At 38.2% G+C, this 23,746-nt stretch overlaps 1 protein-coding gene across 1 annotated transcript; it reads left to right on the plus strand.

Annotated features, from left to right (window-relative positions):
• The first annotated feature begins 1,305 nt into the window (after window positions 1-1,305).
• On the plus strand, window positions 1,306-10,443 carry LOC121971573 (protein VERNALIZATION INSENSITIVE 3-like). Its single transcript, XM_042522895.1, has 4 exons — window positions 1,306-1,736; window positions 2,506-3,184; window positions 8,585-8,892; window positions 8,974-10,443. Exons 1-4 carry the CDS (start codon window positions 1,718-1,720, stop codon window positions 10,191-10,193), a joined length of 2,226 nt encoding a protein of 741 aa, XP_042378829.1. The 5' UTR covers window positions 1,306-1,717; the 3' UTR covers window positions 10,194-10,443.
• The last annotated feature ends 13,303 nt before the right edge of the window (window positions 10,444-23,746 follow it).

Consider the following 23,746-nt stretch of genomic DNA (forward strand, 5'->3'; position numbering starts at 1 on the left):
AAAACCACCTTTTAACAATCACTCTTAAAAATATCTGTATCCCAACCATTATAATCACTATATATAGATTTTTATATTTATCATCATAAGTAATTCGAATTTGAAGTTCTCAAATGTAATACACCCTACATTATATTTATGGAGTGATTGTTAGATCTTCTACTAAACACTTCTTAGATTAGATTCTAACTAAGAAGCATTTGGATGATTTATCGTTATTTTGAGTATTTATGAATATCAACTTCTGTTTTAATTTTTTAGCTTTTATTCAAAAGTTGAATGTAAAAATTTGATATTTTTTCTTACTTCAGTTTTATTATTTATGGTATAAAATTAAAAGTTAATATTTATATCTTTAATAAATTTATCATTTTACATAATTGTCATCATATTTTTTATCTTAATAAATTTATCATTTTATAAATATCACTACACTTGTATTTATTTTTTAAATAATATTTTATATTCTTATATAATTTGTATTTTTAGAATTTTTTATACATATTTTTTTTTGTGTATTTATATAAACTTTGTCATTTTTTTATTTTTATTAAGTTTATATATTTTTTATTAAAAAATTAATTTTAATACCATATTTAAAATATAATAATAATAATAATATAAATAAATAAGGTATCAAAATTATATTTAGACAATTAAAAAATATTAATTTATATAATTTAAAGATATTATTATCATTTAATTAAAAATTAAATTTGAAATAATTATTCATCAAATACTTCAACTTTAACTATTAACTTTTGATTTCTGTTTTAAAATATTTTATACTTTAATTTTCCAATAATTTTAAAATAATCTCTATAAAAATTACTTTTAAATAAATAAAAATTATTCTAAACGCTGGATCCAGTACCCAGAGAGTCCAGTCCAAGAGTATTTATATAATACAGGGTATAATAGTTTTCGGTAGATTTAACCACTACAATAAAAAATATATATATATTAAAATATTGTTTAAAGGTGATTTTATTTTATTTTATTTTATTAAACACTGTCCTTTCATCAAATGCTAATAAAGGCTACTTTTAATTTTTTTACCATAAATATTTCGCTGCCTGTTTGCTCGTTCAAAAATAATTAAATTATATACATTTTAAAATAGGAAAATCCTGAACTCGGTGAAATTTCAACTTTCCAATAAGGTCCACCTATTTTGTACTTGTTTTCTGATTGAAGGAATAGCAGCACTTGATGGCTGGGTAGGTAGGGTGTGAAAGTGCAAAAAGAAGGAAATTATGGTGTTTCCTGATTTAATAGAGGCCTTTAATCAATGGACGCGCAACGACGGGGAGAAGAGGAAGAGACTAATTCTCTTAATAATTTTTGGATTCATTTGGTTGGCCGCGGACCCAAATCCTTGCGCGCGACCTCGTTGTTCGCCGTCGATCGATCCATCCATCCATCCATCCGCCTCCGGGCGAAGTAGGAATCTGAACGCGAGGAGGAAGAGGCAGATTTTGGAAACTCCTGTCCGGCCGCTGATTCCTTTCTCGGTTTCCGGATCGCTCCTCTGTCTTTTTCTGTCTCTCTCTCTCAGTTGGGATGTAGTGTAACCGTAAAGCATTCAAAAATTCCGAGTTTTTGATGAAATTACTGCTGTCCTTCGTTTTGGATGGACCTGAGGCCTCGAAGGTGGCCGCAAATAGTCAGTTTTGAGGAGGCAATGTGAAAGGAAGAGGAGCCGAAGCCGTTCGCCATGGATCCGCCTTTTTCTGGTAGATTTATCGCCTTTTTCTTCCACTTTTTTTTTTCTTTCCCATTCTTTTCCTGTCTTTTATCTTGGCAATTGACATGTCGGGAGCACATGATCTGTTCGCTGCTGTGGATTTAGAACGGATCGCATTCGTGGTTTCTTTCTGCACAATTACTGGTTTCAGTGGCTTCCTCTTTTTAGTGCGGTTTTACTAGTTATTGGTTTAATAAAGTCGGGAAAGTCGAAGGGCTTAGTGGTTTTCTTCGAGTTCAGCATAAAAAATATCGGACTTTGATGGGATTTTAGGCGGTTTTCTCAGTGCGTGGATATCGTTGCTTCGTTGCATTTTGTGGGGCTTCTCCAGGTATCTCAGTTTGGGTAGCTGCAAATCATCTTCAAAATATCAATATTTCAAAAATATAAAAATATGAAAGCAGAAGTCCCATTCTTGGGTTGTTTTCATCTTCCTTTCATCATCAAAAAACCCTTGTAGTAATTGTATTTTCTTGATTTCTATGTACTCTGGCGATTAGCGGAGCGTTGTGTCCTCCACCCTTGCCCCAAGCCAAATAATGGTTTGCCATACGGAAATTTCAATTATCGTGAGATAAAAGCATTTACTAGTAGAAATGTATAATGTGGTTTTGTTCATGATTATTTTTTTTCTTTTCTGATTTATAGTTTCTTTATCATCTTAAATTTCTTCTCTTTAGGTGATCATATGACAGACATCATTTCTGATTTATCTAACCAAACTATGCCTAACCTTGTTTAGCGTCTCCACCCTGCAGGTTTTGTGCTTGACCCATCCAAATGCAGCAAGTTGAGCATTGAGGAGAAGAGAGAGCTTGTTCGTGAATTATCAAAATGGCCAGAGAGTGCTCCTGAGAAGCTACAGACATGGACCCGTCATGACATTTCAGAAATCCTGTGTGCTGAGTTAGGAAAGGAGAGAAAGTATACTAGCTTAACTAAACAGAAGATGATAGACTACCTTCTTCGAGTAGTTTCTGAAACGAAATCTGGAGAAAATGCAAACAGAAGGGATTCATTGCAGGTGCCATCTACACCAAATCCTCAAACCACAGCTAAGAGACAAAGGAAGAGCGAAAATCCATCACGGTTACCAATTGTCACAAATTACCCCCAGATGCATGATGTAGAAGAAGCTCTAGACAATCTAAGATGTTGTCAGAATTCTGCCTGCAGAGCTACTCTTAAAATGGAAGATTCATTCTGCAAGCGTTGCTCATGTTGTATATGTCACAAGTATGATGACAACAAGGACCCTAGTATTTGGCTGTTTTGTGGCTCTGAGACTCCTGCTCAGGGTGAATTTTGTGGCATGTCTTGTCATCTTGAGTGTGCCCTTAAGCATGAAAGAGCTGGTATGATGAATAGTGAGAAGTGCAAAAAGTTGGATGGGAGTTATTACTGTGTTCACTGCGGAAAATCTAATGACTTGCTTGGGTAATTCTTAATCACACTGTTTAATAGTTTCTTTAATTGTTCATCTTTACCAATACCTATTTAATTTCTGTGTAAACATTCTGAGTTATATCAGTGCTTAAACAAAATGTGACCGTATTATTAGCTGGTATTTTAGTGTTAGGGTGTGACCTAAAGGTCACGACTTCAAATCCTGTAAACATCCTCTTGCGAAAAGCAGGGTAAGATTGTGTACAATAGATCCTTTCCTGGACCCCTCATGGAGGGAGCTTCGTGCACCGGCTGCCCTTTTATTTTAGTGTTAGAGTTCATGATTATATAATTTCTTATAAGTTTGTTTGACATGAAATTTCTATTCACTCGGAGGTTGATTCATCTGATGTATTTGTTGCACTGTCTTTTCTTTTAGTATTAATCCAAATGTTTTGACAAATAACTAGTACTCATTTGCACAAAACAAAGAAAAAAAAGATAAATTAGTACTCAAGAAACAGTAGCCTTTAATTATCTTCCAACTTGTATAGTTAATGATCCTCCAAACTTGTTATTTTTTATTTTTATTTTTATAGTTATACATTCATGAACTTGCAGATGGTAAATCCATCCAAGTATCTTGTGTGTAAATCCATATTCAGTGTGTTCTCTTTTGTTGTGTTGAAGGTTTTAAATTCTAGATCACACAGTTTCCTCTATGTGCATATGATAAATGATGAATCTCGCCTACTGATAATCCTTCAACATGGATACACATGTTAACTTCCATATTCTACATGCATATTTTTATCCTCCTTATCAAGTTCTAAAAAAATGGTAACCAATATGACACCCTTTGATGCAATCCAGTTGCTCGTTTCTCTATCTGAGGTGGTCGAATAAGTTAAAAGTATATACCTATTTATTTCCCTATCTGAGGTTGTCGAATAAGTTAAAAGTATATACCTTTGTCAATCCTTTCTTCTAAAGAGGCTGACTGACATTTATCTACTGGGCCTATTGGGTTATGATTTATGAAACATCTATTGAGTATTTATCTAGAGGATTTTGATAAATATATCATGGCTTGCTTATGGTGACTCTCCATCAAAGGATAGACTAGTTTTTGAGAATAACATAAACAATGTGGAACTAATAGATGCAGTTTAGTGATATGTTAGGATGCTGGTTGGAACTATTAGATATAGTTAAGTTAGGTTAGCATGATAAACTGCATCATCAATATATATATGCCTCAACTATTTTGAGGTTGGCTACATCAATCTTATCCTCCACTAAGCTCTATAAAAGGCTATATCACTAATAATATTCAAATTATATCGGTTTTTACTACATTGATTAATACATTTTTTTGGTCTCCCTCTATCTTTTAAATCTCTCACACTTAGATTTGACTCTTCTGCCACTCCCTTTGGCATTCTAATCTTTCTGAATATTTGTTACATGTATCAGAGGATTGAAAATGTAATGAAGAAAAAGGTTCTGGTTTTACCTAGTTCAAAAGGATATTCAGGGAGGTCGAAATGTGAAGAAAGAGATTTTTGTATATCTAATCCCAATTGATATTAAAAGAGGTCAAAATGTTATGAGGAAAGAGGTTTTTTTGTATATCTAATTCAAAGGGATATCGCAGGAGGTCAAATTATAATTAGGAAAGAGATTTTTGTTTTTCTAACTCCAAATGATATTAAGAGAGGTCAAAATGTCATGAGGAAAGAGTTTTTTTTTGTCTGTTTGGTTGTTTGTTTGTTTGTTTATCTAATTCAAAGGGACAGAGGTCAAATTGTAACGAGGAAAGAAATTTCTAGTTTATCTAATTCAAAGGGAGCCATTAGGTTTTGGATTCCAGACTATAGGCACCTAGTTGTAATCTATCAAGATAAAGAGCAGACCTCCAACAATTTAAAATGGTTGTTTAAGATAAGTGACCAATATAGTTGGCATTTGGCAACAACTGTAAGAAAATGATAAAAGATATTGATTTGTAAAAGTAAAATTTATATATGAATTTATTTTGTCAGATGAGTTTAGTTGGAGTAGGTACTAGATTCTAATGACAGGAGCAAGGAGTAGATGGAAGATTTATTATGACTGTGATGTAGGCATTCAGATGGTAACTTGAGATCTGACGTTTGCGTCTCACAAACCGGCTGGGAATCAACCCCAGACTTATCTGTGGCAACACCCCTTCATGAACCATCTACACCAACCCGTGGAAGCAAAATCTAACAATCTTGATTTGCTAGGTTAATTTTATATATGCTCATAAAGGTATTGTCTTGAAAAACCATATCTATGAGGATGAAAGGAATATGTAAATAGTCACAAGATGAGCTCAGAGTGCCATAGGAATTGAAGAGTGCAAGCTGTTGGGGTTGATGGAAAAGTTTTATGGTGAATGTATGCGGTCTTCTCAAGTTTGATTTGAAACATGCACATTCTAGACAGAAATTTGGTAGAGTGGCTCATATCTGAATCTGCAAAATGATTGGTGGGAGAAGTCCTCTTATGCTTTGAGATGACTTTCAAATTGGCATTGACCTATAATAATCTTAAATGAATCAAATTTACCCTATCACCTCGAATGAAATAGATTATCATTGATACAATTTATCTTAATGTACTCAACTTTCGGAAAACTATGATATTAACCAACTAGTGAAAACTCAGTGAGATCGACCATGACCTGGTAAGCATGCTATTATCATCTTCTTGCTAAGATGAATAAGCAAATTTAAAGTGGTTGCTGTTGTAAACTTTAAGTTGCTTATTCAAGAAAATACACAGTAAGGGACAAAGGGGATTCAAAGTAGAATGGACTTCTATTGAATTCAAATGGAAGACAGATTTTATTTTGTTACTTGGTAGAGCATAAATGAAGAGAAATGGACTCCAAATACTTTTTGATAGTATATCTAAGAGTAAAAACAATCTGATCTGTCATGGAAGAACCAATAAGATTATAGCTGTTGGATCAGAGACTTTTAACTAGGCTACCTAGTCAATGAGCTGTTAAATACAAGTGCTCTAGCTAAATGAACCTTTCAAGATTTGCAAGGGTAGTATACTGTAAATATTCTGAAGGTTGGCATCTATGTGTGCCTAAGCTGTGCTCCGAATTGATATGGTAGGTGAACCAAAGGCGAAGGCCATCTACCTCCAAAATAAGTTGGGCAAAGGGACACCTGGATTATAAAAAAAGGGTACCGTAGAAAGATGTGTGGTTGCAGTGCCATTTCCTAGATTATACAACAACAACCAAGTTGGGATATGTGGACAACACCCTGAGTCTGAAGCATTCCACCAGGTTCTATGTGCCAGGGTCAGTGAATTTTCTGAACTTCCTATCTAGTTTCTTAAATTTTCGGACCCTCCAACTCTCCCTCAGACTTGGGCTCTTTGGTGTAGCTAACTTCATAAAATGAACTTGTGCTTCTAAGCAAAGTCAATGATCTACATGAGTTCCATATCAGTAAAGTGAGTAAATATTGTTTTGTATATTTTGGGTTTATCGTTGAAAGAATCATAGAGGGACTCAATTTACCATGGACTAAGATATTAGGGTTGAATTAATCTTTATTTGTAATGATTCAAATAAAGAGTTTCGTATACCATGTTCATTGGAGGTAAATCAAGTTTTTAGGAATTGGCTATTTTTATGTAATGCTTACAAAATGATAAAAAAACATGTTTTATCTCAATAGTATTTTTGTCCTCTCTTTTGTTCTCTTCTAAGAGCATCATTCTTCTCTTCTACGAAAGTATTCAGTATCATCATTCTCTTATTCTCTAGAGAATACCTGAGATTATGCTCTCAACCCCAAAAATGTCTATCATATTCAACTTTGGATTTGATTATGTTGATCTTGATTTGTAAAACAAACCATCTCATGTATATATTTCATTGGGCGTATTCAAGATCATTGTTCTCTTCTCACTAGAGAGTACCTGAGATTATGCTCAACCCCAAAAATGTCTCATCTTCAACTTTGGATTTGATTTTGTTGATCCGTAAAACAAACCATCTCATGTATATATTTCATTGGGCGAATATAGAAATCTTTTAGTGTAGTGGGGAGAAATCCTGCTGGATTGCATAACTTGTTCAAACTAATTTTCTCTCTATTTGTTCAATCTAGTGTAAAAATCTATTTTGTGTGTTTCTTATTCCTCAAAGCACGTAGGAGGGTTATCAACTCTGCTTGATTGTTGACCAATAAGAGAAGTATTTTGATCTCTAACAAGTAACAATAATTTCTCTTGAAACACTTAAACCGGGTAAGCTTTTTCCTATAATACAAACAAATTGCATGACTACTTGGTGCAATTGGGGGCCTAAGGACGCTTGATCTTGAAATTCATGAAATATATTGGTTAAATGTTTGCGTACCATTCTGAATTCTTGTATGCCCGCCGTGCCGACCGAAACGAATAGTATTTACCGTTTCGGTATGGGACCGACACTAACATCGTGAGGTTGGTAAGGGTGTTGCAACCTCTCCGCAGCCCTCCTCTGGGGCGTAGAGGTTGTCACGGCCCTGGAGGGCCTTCCAGGGTCGTGGTTGTCACAATTTTTTTTTGGGGGTCAAGGTTTTCTTAAAAATATGTATTTTTTAATTATAAATAAATGTTAATTATATATAATAGTTATAATTATTATTAATAATAGTTCTCAAATATTAAAAATCATTTAAATTTTTAAAATATTTTTAAAAATTAATAAAATATTTTAATATATATTGAAAATTGAATGTAAATTTAAAATAATCTAAATATTTTTCAAAATATAATTCTTAAACATTTCAAATAAATTTTAAAAAATTAGAAGTTTATAAATACATTAAAAAATAATTTAAGACCTTCAATTACTTTTATAATCATCTTTGATATTTTCAAATTATTTTATAATTTTATATTTAGTTTTGAATTTTGAAATTTAATTATTTTTAAAAATAAATTTTATAAAAATTTAATAGGCATTATCTTATGAGAAAATATTGAAATATGAACTTAACACTTCAAAATATGACATCAATAGTGAGCATATTTAATAAAACTAATATACATTTATATTTAAAAATTAAAATAAGTACCGAAACTGTATCGGTGCGACATGATACAGTACCAAACCATATCATTTTGATCCGTGATCGAAACTCCAGTATGGTTTGGAATTTTAAACCATGATGCCCTACTCTTGTAAATTAGTGTGGACAACTTAAACATTTAGCATCTAATTTTTCTAGTGGAACCTCTCTTTATATCCATTGGTTTGACTCGCACTATTGTTCTGCAGTCACAGTTTAGACACTATTATGGACAGAGGGGAACAACTTCAGATATGAAAATGTCTTGGGTTCACACTGAAACATATCACAATAGTGTGTTTATACTAGCTGTATAATTTTACTTTTTGCAATTGTGCAGATGCTTGAAGAAGCAGCTAGTGATTGCAAAATACGCACGTCGTGTTGACATACTGTGTTACAGGATTTCTCTTAGTCATAAACTTCTCAGCTCAACAGAAAAATATCTGAATTTGCATGAGATAGTTGACCAAGCACGGAAGAAATTGGAGTCTGAGATTGGACCAATTGATGATTTAGCAAATATGGCACGTGGAATTGTCAACCGACTTTCAGTAGGTGCTGAAGTTCAAAAACTATGTGCCAATGCAGTAAACTTTCTTGATTCCATGCACTTTGATACCCAATCAGCTCATTCTCAAGTTCATGGTAAGCTTCAAGTTTTTTGAGCATTATGCCTGCTATTTGGTTCTCCCACTAATTGTTTCCTTGAATGCTTCTTGTGTGCAGAAATGGTTTCGGTATCCCCTAGCATCATACGATTTGAACAAATATCACCCATATCCCTTACTGTGGTTTTTGATATAGAAAATGACTCACCTCTAACTCAAGAACTAGTTGGTTTTAATTTGTGGCTAAGACTAGCTGACACCCTAGAATACCCCGAGGAACCATCGTTTTCTCTGTGTAATCCAAAGAGGAGATTGTTGATAACAGAACTAGCTCCAAATACAGAATATATGTTTAAGGTAGTAGCTTTTAGCATTACGAATGACTTGGGCACATGGGAAGCTGGAGTAAAAACTGAAGGACATTCGCTGGACAACTCTGTTGTCTTAGCGCTGGAGACAGCTATTTCAAAACCAAATTGCCGGAGCCCAAAAGCAACAAGTAGTGGCTTGTCAAATCCATCTGAGGGAGATGAATCTAATACTAATAGTACAACATGTGCCGACTTGAATAAGTTGCCAGAAATGGATTATGAAGATTTTGAGAAGCCTGAGATTGTTGAGACAGAAAGATCATCGGACCATGATGGAAATGATAACCAACAGATGACTGAATGCAAAGGCATTATTTCTGCAGCAGAAGCCATTGAACCAGAGACAGCACCTGGGCACTCGGAGTCTGCCATAGATGAGGAACCAAACTCGACTATACGCACAGGCTCCACTAACTCCATGGAGAATAACCAGGCATCTGACGTCCCAAAATCAGAGAATGAATCCAACAATCCGGTTGCCAATGCCATCATGATCGTGCCATTTGGAAAATTGGACTCCACTCTCCCTTCTACACTCTGTAGAGTGGAAACTGGACCAGATGGCTCTGGGAGGTGCAGTAAAGGGAAATCTAAGGTGGACATATTTGAGAATGGTTCGGCGAAGCCAGACAAAGAGCCAGGGAGTTCATCAAAGAAAAGAAAATTTGATGCTGTAAATCTTAAAGATAGCTGCTCACTGGAAGGGACCTATGAATACTGCGTGAAGGTGATTAGATGGCTGGAATGTGAAGGGCATATCGAAACAAACTTCCGAGTAAAATTCTTGACGTGGCTCAGCTTGCGGGCAACCCCCCAGGAGAGAAGAGTTGTTAGTGTATACGTTGATACTCTGATTGAAGATCTTCCAAGCCTTGCAGGTCAATTGGTGGACACCTTTTCGGAGGCAATCTACAGCAAGAGACCGCCGCCAATGCCAAATGGTTTCTGCATGAAGCTTTGGCATTGAGTAACAGAGTCCATTCTTCCTGATTCTGAGATAGTGATTTAGATGCAAATTGTTGCATTAATTCTTCAGCATATACTGATTCATGGATCAGCCAGTGGAGGCCAATCCACACTGTTGCTCATTGAAAAATACACCTTTTTTTAATGTATTTACTAGTTACCGTTGACGGACTTTTCTTCTCTTTCGTCGTTATGACATTATGTGACACTGATCTTTATTTTAAGAAGCTCAAGGATCCATATTTATCTGTCGAAACAATCAGAAACAATGTTGTGTTTAGTTAGACAGGCACATGGCCAAGCAATGGATTCATCTTTCGAAATGATTTTCTGGCATGCCTTATTATCATTTAAGTCGACTGCTTGATATCATTTAGACTTGCCTTGCTAATGTGATTTAGTAATAAAATACTTAATAAGATATAAAAGAATCAAATTTAAATTTCAAAGTGAGATAATATTTTGAAGGTTAACTTTTATGTTTGCATAAGTTGTGTTCAAATTTATCCGTTAAACAGACTAAAGGAAGATTGATTAACTCCAAAATTAATTAGGCAAAATCCATACATTTGAATTATTAATAATAAATAAATTATAGGTGATTTGTCCATGAGAGTACAAAACTAGTCCTAGAGACCTATAGTATCTAAATGTGGTCTTTGTTGTATGAGTAATTTGGATCAAAATATTTAATGGGTCTTCACTTCTTAAATTTGGTAATACGTAAGTATAAATAAGCTTCTAAAAGCCTTAGATTGTAAATTTGATATTGATTTGTAATTCTAATAGTATATTGGCTATTGAGTAGTTTTGATCAAAAGTTGATCAAACACGAAATATACAAATAGCCTAGAGGGCTCAACAGCTCATTTGGGACGTTATTGAAAATTGCAATCAGATACCGGTTGTCAAGTAATTTGTATTAAAGTACTTGATGACCTTACATTAGGCCTATCACAGGCTGGGTCCGCCCAGACTCGACTCGGGCATGTAACCGGACCAACAGGTCAATTGTCCGTTGACTTGGATTGTCGAGTTGAATCGTATCTAGCCCGACATCTTGCCGGGCTGGTTATGGTTCAAGGCCCCCAAAAATCGGCGGACCACCGGTTAAATGCCGGTTCAGTCCGTCAATTAATTGTCAATTTAGTCCGCCGGTTCAATTTTTTGTGTATCCGTTGGAACCGACAATTCCTAACCGCTAGAAACTGTCGGTTACTTAGCAGTTGGGGGGTGTGAATATTTTTTAGGATATTTTTTTCAACAGTTAAGATCATTTAATCGTTTTTTATCAATGACTATGTTTTATTATCTGTTATTATCCAAATTCTATAAATAGAGAGTTTATTTCATTATTTCTACATACATATTCTCTACTCTCATTCTCAATTTCATATTCTCTACACGTTTTCGACTCCAAGTTTTACATTTCTATGCACTTTTATTTCCAACTTTCAACTATAATAGAAGGAGGTCGTGGAGGTTCATCATCTCGATCTCAGAAGGGAAGGGAAATAGTGAATCTGCATGAGGACCCCAACATTCAATCCACCGATGATGAGACCGAGTACCTTTCGACACTCAAACACAAGAAAATACTGATGCAATTACTTCTAAGGTTTAGGAAATTTCTACTCTAAAATCTTCTATTTTTACTAAATATTTTGAGAATGTCACTCTTTCGTCGAGAGAATTACGAGCAAAGTATAAGCATTGCAATGCTTTCTACAAATTTCAAGTTGACGCCAGCTATGAGTCGTTGAGACAACACTTAGAAATGAAGCACCAAGAGAAATGAACTGGACTATTTTCAAATATAATTATCTAAATTTTCTTCAACTAGCATAGTACTAATTTCGATTTTTTTTATATTCTAATAATAAATTAAGAGAATCATTAGCTAAATTTATTTTCGTAGAATATCTTTCTTTTAGTTTTGGATCTAAATACACATATGATACTTTTTTGTAAAAAAATCTTTTATTCCATGTGCTAAATGTGTTCTTAGGACTACACTTACTCGTACAATTAAAAAAATTAGTAAAACAAAGAAAAAAGAATTTAATTGATTAGTTTAGTAAATTAAATAATAAAGTTTATTTATATTCTGATTTTTAGAGTAATCATTGGTAAACACATTCTTATATGGGTGTGACTTGTCATTGGATCGATAATTCTTAGAACCTCCAAAAGAAATATTATTAGCCTATAGAGTTTTTGATGAATCACATACTGCTCATAATATAATACGATTATTATATTTAATTTTATAAAAATATGGATTAACTAACAAAATATTTTCAATATCATTAAATAATACTAGTTTTAATACCACTTGTATAGAAAATATAAAATTTATTTACCAACCATTTATTGGTGGTTTATTTTTTTCATATTTGCTGTGTATGCTATGTTTTAAATTTATATGTTCCAAATGAATTAAAAAATTTAGAAAATCATATTAAACCAATTAGAACTATATTTTTTTATTTATTATCACATCTATCTATAATAAAACAATAGGGTATATTTTATAAAACTAATGAAATAAGACCTAAAAAATTTCCATGTAATATACTAACACATTGGAATTCAATATATCAATTATTACAAGATTCATTTCAATATAAAGAATTATTATATTCATTTTTATACAAAATATAATACAAATATATATTTATTTTCATAATAATTGAATATTTGTAGTAATATTTATAAAAATTTAAAAGTATTTAACGATGCAACCAAATAACTTTTTGGTCTTTGATCCGGGGATAACCCAGGAAGGACTCAGGAGGGCCCACCTCTGAGGAAGCTCGGGGCTTCGGTAGGCGTCAAGGTTAGGGGGGTCAACTAATTGACCAGCCGACCGGAGAGTTCCCCATCGCTGATCGGCCTATAGGGTTCAGTGAGAGACGGTCGAGCTTGCGGCGCACAAAGGCAAATGATACTCTAGCCGATCAGCTTCAGCATGCCAACCGAACCAATCGAGGAGAGCCTGGTCAAACTAGTAGCCGATAAACAGGAACAATAGGGGCGCGTGCCTACATCCTTTTGGGAGTTAGTGCCGCCGACGAGCGGCGCAGATGGACAGAAAATCGAACGGCAAGACAGAGAATCGTACGGGAGAAACTTCCGCTGCCTATGCAGAGATATACTCGCCCCATTATAGTAAGGTGTCAGGGACACCTTCTCGATGCTAGCTTTTGGGGAAAGCTTGGGGAAGCGTGTCCACTCTGGAAGTGTGCAATCCACCCGTCGAGGCTCTATATAAGAAGGGAGATCGCCTTCCGCGAAGGTACGCAGGAGACATCTCTTGAAGCCACTATTCATCACTTCCTTTTTGCTCCTATCTATGCTTGTCGGTGTGTGAGTTGAGCGTCAGAGGGTCGTCGCCGGGAACCCCCTCCCGGCTTGGCACTAACGACTTGTGGTTGCAGGATACAGGATCATCGGTGAAGACGAAGAGCCACCTTAGCGTTACTTCCCGGTTGCCATCTTCTTAACTTCGGGGCAAGATCAAATTGGTGCCGTCTGTGGGAAGACGAGGGCGCGGGGCAAATGCTTGACCTTAAAAGACGACCCTGACTCGACTACGTCGGCAAGCTGGTGAATGGAGGGTCAACGAGAGGGTCGGAGGATGCCCGGTCGGAGGAGACATTCATGGCCTCCGGCACTGTTGGTCCGGAAGCACCAGCCCGATCGACGATCCTCACCGCTGAGGAAGCTGAGCGGGCAGCTTTCTCCGATCGGCGTCTCTTGCGCGTATTCTCGAGCGGCGTCTCGGATAGCGAGCATTCTTCTGGAGTTGACTAAGTGGCCGGAAGTTCTGCGATCGACACACCAATCGCCGCTCCTTCGATCGGCACCTGAGCCGACTCCCCATCGACCTCTTGAGTAAGCCCGCGCTCGGTGGGTGTTTGCTCTGGAAGATCGTCCGGCTGGAATCCCCGCTCGGCCAAAACCTCGACCACTACTTTGTCAACATCGACATTAGTAAGCTTCGATTGCCCAACCAAGTGTGCCCTCATCATGATGTCGGCTGCAAAATAAAGAAAGAAATCAGTTAGACATAAGGAGAAGAAGCGGGTGAACAATTTACATAAGTTGACCGGCTCGGATGGGCTGATCGAGCTAAGACCGAAGAGTGACAGGACCCCTTCCTCCAGCAACTTGTGAATGTTGAACTTCTGACCGGCCAGCATGGAGGCAACATGTAAGTAGGTCGGAGTGCTCTTATAACGGGGCAGTGAAGGTTGGGGCCCCAACGAAAGTTGCCAAGTGATTTGGAAGGGTGGCCGATCGGGAAAGTGAACAAAAAAGAAATACTCCCTCCAATTCTTATTAGAAGAAAGCATCCTGTCAACAAAGACCAGGCCCAGGGGGGCCTGCAAGAGGAAGGTGCCTGGTTGATCGAAAAGCTTTGGATAATAAAAGTAGTGGAAAACCGAAGGGGTCAAAGGGATGTGATGCAATCAGAATAAAATAATTACCCCGCACAAAATGTGAAAAGAATTTGGGACTAACTGGGAGGGGGATAAGCCAAAATATTTACAAACATCTATAATAAAGGGATGAAGGGGGATCTGCAGGCCGGCAACGAACTGGTCCCGGAAGAAGCAAACACAGCCTCTCAGCGAAGTGGATGGCCAATCGATGGCCAATGGAACATAGATCTCATAGCCGGGAGGAAGTTCAAAGGTATTTGCCAGAGTCCGAGCATCGCCCTCGTCGAACCTAGACTCCATAATGTCATACCAAGGACTCGAGGCAAGGATCGAGAGCTAAGAGGTACTGGCCATAGTCGAAGAAATAACCAAGAAGAGTCGGGGAGAAGCGAAGGAGAAAGGGCAAGGGTAGGTAGAAGAGCTCATCGGAGGGGTGTCGGAGATGGCAGAATACAAAAGGGCTACAAAAGAAAGTAACGGACTCACCGGGGGCAGGAACAGCGAGAGAAGAAGGATTCGCCGAGGAGCGCTGAGAAAATCGCCGGAAACAAGAACGCTGAGGAAATCGTCGGAAACAAGAACGTTGAGTAAAGGTGGGGAGGAGGCAGCGACCGCGAGCTTATAAAAATCAAAAGGCAAGGCTAAGCCTTCCGATCGGTAGCACGAATACTTAGAGGTAAATATGGCCGTCGAATTCAAATCGTCAAGGGTCACGTCCCATCCTGTCACCTCAAGCATGCGGCGACAGACGGTGATGTTGGATCGAGATGCGCTAGAGGGGGGGGTGAATAGCGCTCGTGGCTATTTCGTTTTTCGATTATCGGAATCGTATCAAGTACGTCGTTCGAGTATAAGCGCAGCGGAAAGAAATAGAAACAAATACAAACAAAGACACGAAAGATTTACTTCGTTCGGAGCCTGTGGCGACTCCTACTCGAAGGCCCGCGATCCTTGATCGCTTTCTGTGGGCAACAACTATAAGTACGAAAAAGAGTTACAGCTTTGAAGTACAAGTAAATAAAGAAAACTAATGGTACCGACGACAAGAACAGAGTCTTGGAGCTTCGGGTCATCGAAGACTTGTAGCAACACTTCCGGATGTCTTTTAGAGCAGCACATTGGAGACAGAAGACTTGAAACTTGTTGTACTGGTGCTGCTGCTCGAGATCCCTTATAAAGGGTGTTCAAGGCGCCTTGAAGCCCTTCAAGGCACCTTAAACAGGCCGAGTCACCCGCGGAGATCAGCACAGACTTGGTCGAACTTCATCCAGTTCAAGGCGCCTTCAGCCTACCCAAGGCGCCTTCAACCTTCGACCCAAGGCGCCTTGAACTTCATCTAAGGCGCCTCCAACCTTCTGCGCTGGCTTTTCCTGGTTCGCACCCGAGGCGCCTCCAAGCTCCATGGAGGCGCCTCGGACACTGTTCATCCGAGTTGTAACTTGCTCCTTTGTTCCTGCAAAATGTGTTAGTCCCAAACACATACCCTGCAAAACAAAGTTAGCACAGAAACATAATGAATGATAATAATGAAAGTTTTGACAACATTCGAACTGTCCGGGTCTGACTTCAGGTTTCCCCCCGGAAACCCTAGGTCGACCTGACGCCTACTGTTCCCTCTACGGGGAACACGTCCTCACCTACTCCACTCAGGAGATTTACCTGTTGCCAGTGCGATCCTCCAGATCGACTGGACTTTTGCTCAGCACTCGACGCTTCCGGACTTTCTGCTGGACATCCGCTTCCCGGCTAGTCCAGTCTTTCACCTGGTTCGCGACACCAGGACTTTCCACCTAGGGTTACCACCCCCTAGGACTTTTGCCTGAAGCCACCGACCTGCCAAGACTTTCCGCATAGGGTTACCACCCCCTATGACCTAGGGTTACCACCCCCTAGGGTTTTTCCCTTTGCCTAACCGCAGCTAGGATTTTTCTCCACCTAGGGTTACCACCCCCTAGGACCTAGGGTTACCACCCCCTAGGACCTAGGGTTACCACCCCCTAGGGTTTTCACCTGACTAACCGCAGTTAGGACTTTCCTGAAACACTCAACAAAGTTGTCAGATCACAAAACCCCTTAACTTTGAATCCTTTGCCATTATCAAAACTCGGGTTTGGTCGTCGGATGCTTCCCGCACCAACAGGTGGCACGAGGCGTGCACTCATAGGGCGGTTGTCAAAATAATTAAAGAGGTGTGCTCCACGTTAACGCCTCGGATTGGTGCGGGTTCCGAGAGATTTTGTTGATAGAAAAGGGGAAGTGCCAAGGCAACGACTCTACGGACCGAGCGAACAAGAGCAGCAGACTCCTGATCGGACGCCCCTTCAATCTGACCGATCAGCCCCACTGAAGGCATCACCTCGAGAATAAAAACGCATAGCCGACCAAAACGCCGATCAGAGAGTAATATTTTTGCACATTTTGTCCAGTCAGTCGGACTTGCAGCCTCCTTCGACTAGATTTAAAGGGGAGGCATGTGATCCGGGGATGACCCAGGAATGACTCAGGAGGGCCCACCTCCGAGGAAGCTCGGGGCTTCGGTAGGCGTCAAGGTTAGGGGGGTCAACTAATTGACCAGCCAACCGGAAAGTTCCCCATCGCCGATCGGCCTATAGGGTTCGGTGAGAGACGACCGAACTTGCGGCGCACAAAGGCAAATGATACTCTAGCCGATCAGCCTCGGCATGCCAAATCGAACCAATTGAGGAGAGCCCGGTCAGACTAGTAGCCGACAAACAGGAACAGTATGTTGGTTGCTACTCGGAAAACCTAAAGGTTCCACTGTACAAAAATTTTGTACAAAGGTCTGTACCTTTTTCCTAGCTACCATGTGTTCTTTTAAATTAAATTTTGGATCGCCTGCGGAACTTAACACGTTTGATCCAAAACTTAATCTATTTGTTCTCTTAGGTTTTAACTTGGATCTCCTGCGGAACTTAACACGTTCGACCCAAGTCTCCTTAAGTTATTAATTCCATTAAATACTAATTTCCATAAAAGGTTCCCAGTACTGACGTGGCGAGGCACATGGCCTTCTTGGATATGGGAGCAACCACCACCGACTAGACAAAACATTTAATAGAAAGCTAATATTTAATTTCCTAAAATAACTTTAGGTTAACCAAAGAGAACAATCAAATCACAAGGAAAAGAAAGAAAACAAAAGAACACAACATCGAAAACATATTCAAATACTAGATCATAAGCCTCTTGTATTTGGTATTATTTCCATAAATAACTAGCATGATGCGGAAATAAAATTACTAATTATACCTTGTAGAAAAACCTCTTGATCTTCTATTGTATTCCTCTTCTAACCTCGGACGCTGTGTGGGCAACGATCTACCAAGATGAGAAACCACCAACCACCTTCTTCTCCTCCAAGCAAGGTTCGCCACAAAGGAAGAACTTTACCAAAGAAGAAAATCAAAATACTAACCAAGCTCCAAGAGATGCTAACTTTCTCTTCTTCTTCTTCTTCTCCTAGTAGTATCCGGCCACCACAAGAACTCCAAGGGAGAGGGAGAGGTTCGGCCACCACAAGAGAAAGAGAAGGAGATGATGGCCGGCCACACCAAGGAACAAAAGAGGGAGAGGAATAATAGATGTTGTGTCTTGTGAAGGTACCATCACCCCTTCTTTTATATTCCTTGGCCTAGGTAAATTAGGAAATTTAATTACAATAAATTTTCCTTAATTTCCTTGACTTGATTTAATTAAGAGAAATAAAATAAAATTTCCCCAATTAATTTCAAGTGGCCGGCCACATTAAGAAAACAAAATTGGACAAGTTTCAATCAACAATTAAAACTTCCTAATTTGTTTCCGGAAATTTTAAAAATAAAATTTCTCTTTAAAATCTCTTCATGGTTAATAAAAGGAAATATCTATAATTTTAATTTTATTAACATGTGAATAATTTTAAAGAGAAAATAAAACATCTCTCCAATCTACAAATAAGGAAAGAGATCTAATCTCTTTCTTTAATCTTTTGTAAATCTTTTACAAGAGAGAGATTTTAATTTTAATTCTCTTTAAATTAAATCTTCCACATAATAATAAAAATTAAAATTAAATTTCTTTTTTAATTTATTTTGGCCGGCCCTACTAGCTTGGGTTCAAGCTAGGGCCGGCCACCCAATATTATACCTAGGCCGGCCCTAGCTTGATTCCCAAGCTAGCTTGGCCGGTCCCCTTTGGGTGGGTATAGAAGGTGGGTATAGGTGGGTATAGTACTCTATAAATAAGAGGCTACGATAGGGACCGAGAGGAGGAATTGGTTTTGGTCTCCCGATAAAATTAAGCATCCCGTGTTCGCCCCGAACACACAACTTAATTTTATCAATGATAATTCATTCCACTAGAGAGCTATCATTGAACTTCCGCACCAATCCCAAATTACATTTTTGGGCTCCTTCTTATTATGAGTGTGTTAGTCTCCCCGTGTTTAAGATATCGAATGTCCACTAATTAAGTAAGTTACTGACAACTCATTTAATTAATATCTAAGTCCAAGAGTAGTACCACTCAACCTTATCGTCATGTCGGACTAAGTCCACCTGCAGGGTTTAACAAGACAATCCTTATGAGCTCCTCTTGGGGACATTATCATCCTAGTATCTCTAGGACACAGTTTCCTTCTATAATCAACAACACACACTATAAGTGATACCATTTCCCAACTTATCGGGTTTATTGATTCATCGAACTAAATCTCACCCATTGATAAATTAAAGAAATAAATATCAAATATATGCGCTTGTTATTATATTAGGATTAAGAGCACACACTTCCATAATAACTGAGGTCTTTGTTCCTTTATAAAGTCAGTATAAAAGAAACGACCTCAAATGGTCCTACTCAATACACTCTGAGTGTACTAGTGTAATTATATAGTCAAGATAAACTAATACCTAATTACACTACGACCTTCTAATGGTTTGTTCCTTTTCCATTTTGGTCGTGAGCTACTGTTTATAATTTATAAGGTACTGATAACATCATCTTCTGTATGTGACACCACATACTATGTTATCTACAATATAAATTAAATGAACAACTACAAACAAATGTAGACAATTAGACCAAATGTGATTCTTTATTCATAATAAATGTTTACAAAGCTTAGGCTTTCAGTATACATTCCAACAATCTCCCACTTATACTAATGACTAAGCTGCCATATCTTCTACCATACATCTGATTCCCATTCCCTCCACATGCCGATCGAAAGCTTTCATCGGAAGGGCCTTAGTGAAAGGATCTGCCAGGTTATCCGTTGATGCAATCTTGGTGATGACAACTTCTCCTCGCTTCACAATATCTCGTATCAGGTGGTACTTGCGCTCTATATGTTTACTTGCCTTATGAGCTCGTGGTTCCTTCGAGTTTGCAACTGCACCACTATTATCACAATAAATTGTGATGATTTTGGGCAAACCAGGAATCACATCTAAGTCCATTAGAAAGTTCCTGAGTCATACTGCTTCTTTAGCTGCCTCAGAGGCTGCTACATATTCAGCTTCCATGGTTGAGTCCGAAACGCATTTCTGCTTAACACTCCTCCATGAAATGGCTCCACCTCCTAAAGTAAACACATAGCCTGATGTAGACTTACTGTTATCCCTATCTGATGGGAAATCTGAATCCGTGTAACCCACAGGGAGCAGATCGTTTGCTTAGTAAACTAGCATATAATCTCTAGTCCTTCTCAGGTACTTCAATATATGCTTTACCGCAGTCCAATGTCCTTGTCCAGGGTTACTCTGATATCTGCTGACCATGCCCACGGCAAAACAGATATCAAGTCTCGTACATAGCATTGCATACATTAGGCTTCCTACAGCCGAAGCATAAGGAACTGCTTTCATGTCCTCTATCTCTTTTGATGTCTTTGGAGACATCTCTTTAGATAGAGCTACTCCATGTCTAAAAGGTAAGAAACCTTTCTTGGAATCCTGCATGCTAAAACGAGCAAGGATTGTATCTATATATGAAGCTTGGGATAGACACAACATTCTTTTCTTACGATCCCTTATAACTTTGATCCCAAGAATGTGTGCACATTCTCCTAAGTCCTTCATATCAAATTGTTTGGACAACCATACCCTTACGTCTGATAATACCTTGACATTGTTGCCAATTAACAAAATATCATCTACGTATAGTACAAGAAATACCACCACATTTCCGTTACACTTCTTGTATACACAAGACTCATCCGGACACTGAATAAATCCATATGACTGGATTACTTCATTAAACCGGATGTTCCAAGACCTTGAAGCTTGCTTCAGTCCATAAATGGACCGATTAAGCTTGCACACTAGATGTTCTTTGCCTTTTTCAATGAACCCTTCTGGTTGCTTCATATGGATGTTCTCTTCAAGACTTCCATTAAGGAAAGCTGTCTTGACATCCATTTGCCAAATCTCATAATCCATATGAGCAGCAATGGATAAGAGTATCCGGATAGACTTAAGCATGGCTACTGAAAAGGTTCCTTATAATCGATTCCCTATTTTTGAGTGTACCCTTTTGCAACAAGCCTAGCTTTGAAGGTTTCTACCTTCCCATCTGTCCTCTTTTCCTTTTGTAGATCCACTTACATCCAACGGCTTTTACACCATTGGTGGTTCTACAAGCTCCCAAACCTTATTAGAGTACATGGACTCTATTTCGAATTCATTGCCTTTTGCCAAGATCTGCATCTATATCTTGGAGTGCTTCATCATATGATCGGGGATCAGGTTCATGTTTACCCGGATCAAGTCCGAAGACTCTCCCAAAAACATGAATCTTCAGGCTGCTCACAACCCTCCCACTACGACGAGGCATTCGTGGTCGTGTATCATGTGTGACACGTGTTGCGTCTCTTGTGGTACTTCATCTTGTATCGTTGGTACTGAAGTAAACATGTCCTCTCTAAGTTCTTCTAAAACAACTTTACTCTTGGGCTTGTGATCCATTATATAGTCTTCTTCTAAAAACGGGCATTGGTGCTAACAATGACCTTCTCGTCTTTATGACTATAAAATAAACCACCTTTCGCCCTTTGGGATATCCTACAAACACGCCAACTTCAGTACGAGATTCTAACTTATCAAGATCTGGTTTCAGCACATGTGCTGGACTACCCCAAACCGAATATGTCTTAGACGGGTTTTCACCCATTCCACAATTCTATGGGAGTAGAAGAAACCGATTTAGAAGGTACTAAGTTCGGAACGATACTGTTGTTTCCGAGCATATCCCCAAAACGAATTTATCTCAATAACTCATCATCGATCTAACCATTTCCATAAGAGTCCTATTCCTTCGCTCGCTACACCATTCTATTGGGGTGTTCCAGGTGCATACATTGAATCCCGACCTCCGATAAGTAATTCCTAAACTCTCCTAAGAGGTATTCGCCACCACGATCCGATCGTAGTGTCTTGATACTTTTACCTAGTCGTTTCTCCACATCGACCTTGTATTCTTTGAACTTATCAAAGCACTAAGACTTGGCGCATTAGGTAAATGTATCCATATCTTGAATAATCGCCTATGAAAGAGACAAAATATTCAAAACCTCCTCTTGCCCGGACGGACATAGGACCACACAAATCGAGTGAACCAACTCTAACACTTCTTTGGCTCTATACCCTTGGCCTTGAACGGCCTCTTGGTCATTTTACCTTCCAAGGATTCACAAGTTGGAAAATTTTCCAACTCTAATGAACCAAAGTAGTCCGCTATAAGCCTCTGAATCCTACTTAAGTTAATACGACCAAGCCTTAGATGCCAAAGATATGCTTGGTTCATTTCCGAAGGTTCTTTTCTCTTATTAGAATTAGAAGATGAGTTATAAATTTCCATGTTTTGCTTTGTAGAAGAAATTGGATTTAAAGTATATAAATTGCCAACTAATGCACCGGATCAGATAATCACTTTATTTCTTTTAATAACTACATCGTTACTAAAAGAAACCGAATATCCATCTAAAAACAGTTTAGAAACTGAAATTAAATTCTTTCTAAAACTGGGTACATAAAGACAATTTCTTAAAACCAAATTCCTATTTCTACTAAAAGATAAGTAGACGCCTCCCACTGCAACAACTGCCACCTTAGTAGCATTGCCCATGTAGACTGTAATTTCTCCTTCAGATAGTTGTCGGGTTTCCTGGAACCCCTGCAAGGAATTGCAGACATGATCATGGCTCCCGTATCTACACACCAGGTGGTGGTAGATAACACCGCTAAACATGTTTCAACAACTAGAGTATGAGATATACCTTTGTTTTGTTCCTACGAGGCAGTCCGCCTTCCAATGTCCTGCCTGCTTACAGATGAAGCACTTGCCCTTCGTCTTCATTCACTTTAAATCCTGTACTCTGAGATTTATTCACTTTCTTTACGAACCAACTTGTTTCTTCTTCTTCTTCCTTTCGGTTTAGAAGTAGAACCATTTTCAAGATAGTGAATTTGAGCATTGTGACAAATAATCCTTCTGCTAGTTCCACAAGTAGTTCCGCTAATGAATAAACCTCTTATTCATATTATAGTTCGGCGAAACCGCTCAAAACTTCTAGGTAGCGTTGAAGGATCATATCGATCCGGGTTTCCCATCAATTTCTCTTCCAAGGATCTGTATCTCGTTCGGATAAGCCATCATCTTTAGGATATGATCCTCACAGGAGTACCCTCTTGCATGGTGGCGTCATTATCTTTCTCATGGCTTCTTGCCTAGAAGCCCTATCTTGATGACCAAAGAGTTCCTTGAGATTATTCATAATATCATAGGCGTTGGTAAATCTTGATGATGATGTTGCAATACATTTGACATTGAAGCCAAAATGTAACACCGCCCCATCTCATGCTCTTACCCATTTCCTATGATATTCAATCTCCTCTGGGTAGATTCACCAAGAGTGCATCAGCACCGCCACCAAGACATATTTATAGCTTTTCAAGAAGAAGAACAATGTCCGTTTTCTTTTCCAATCTATGTAGTTTGGTCCAATAAGTCTATTATGTTGAAGTATGATGGACAAATGGGTTGAAAGACATCCTAAGAATCACAAATAACTTTTGGTCGAACTCTAAATTTAGAATAATATTGATTC

The sequence above is a fragment of the Zingiber officinale genome, chromosome 4A (genome assembly GCF_018446385.1).
Source record: "Zingiber officinale cultivar Zhangliang chromosome 4A, Zo_v1.1, whole genome shotgun sequence".
Classification (NCBI taxonomy): Eukaryota; Viridiplantae; Streptophyta; class Magnoliopsida; order Zingiberales; family Zingiberaceae; genus Zingiber; species Zingiber officinale.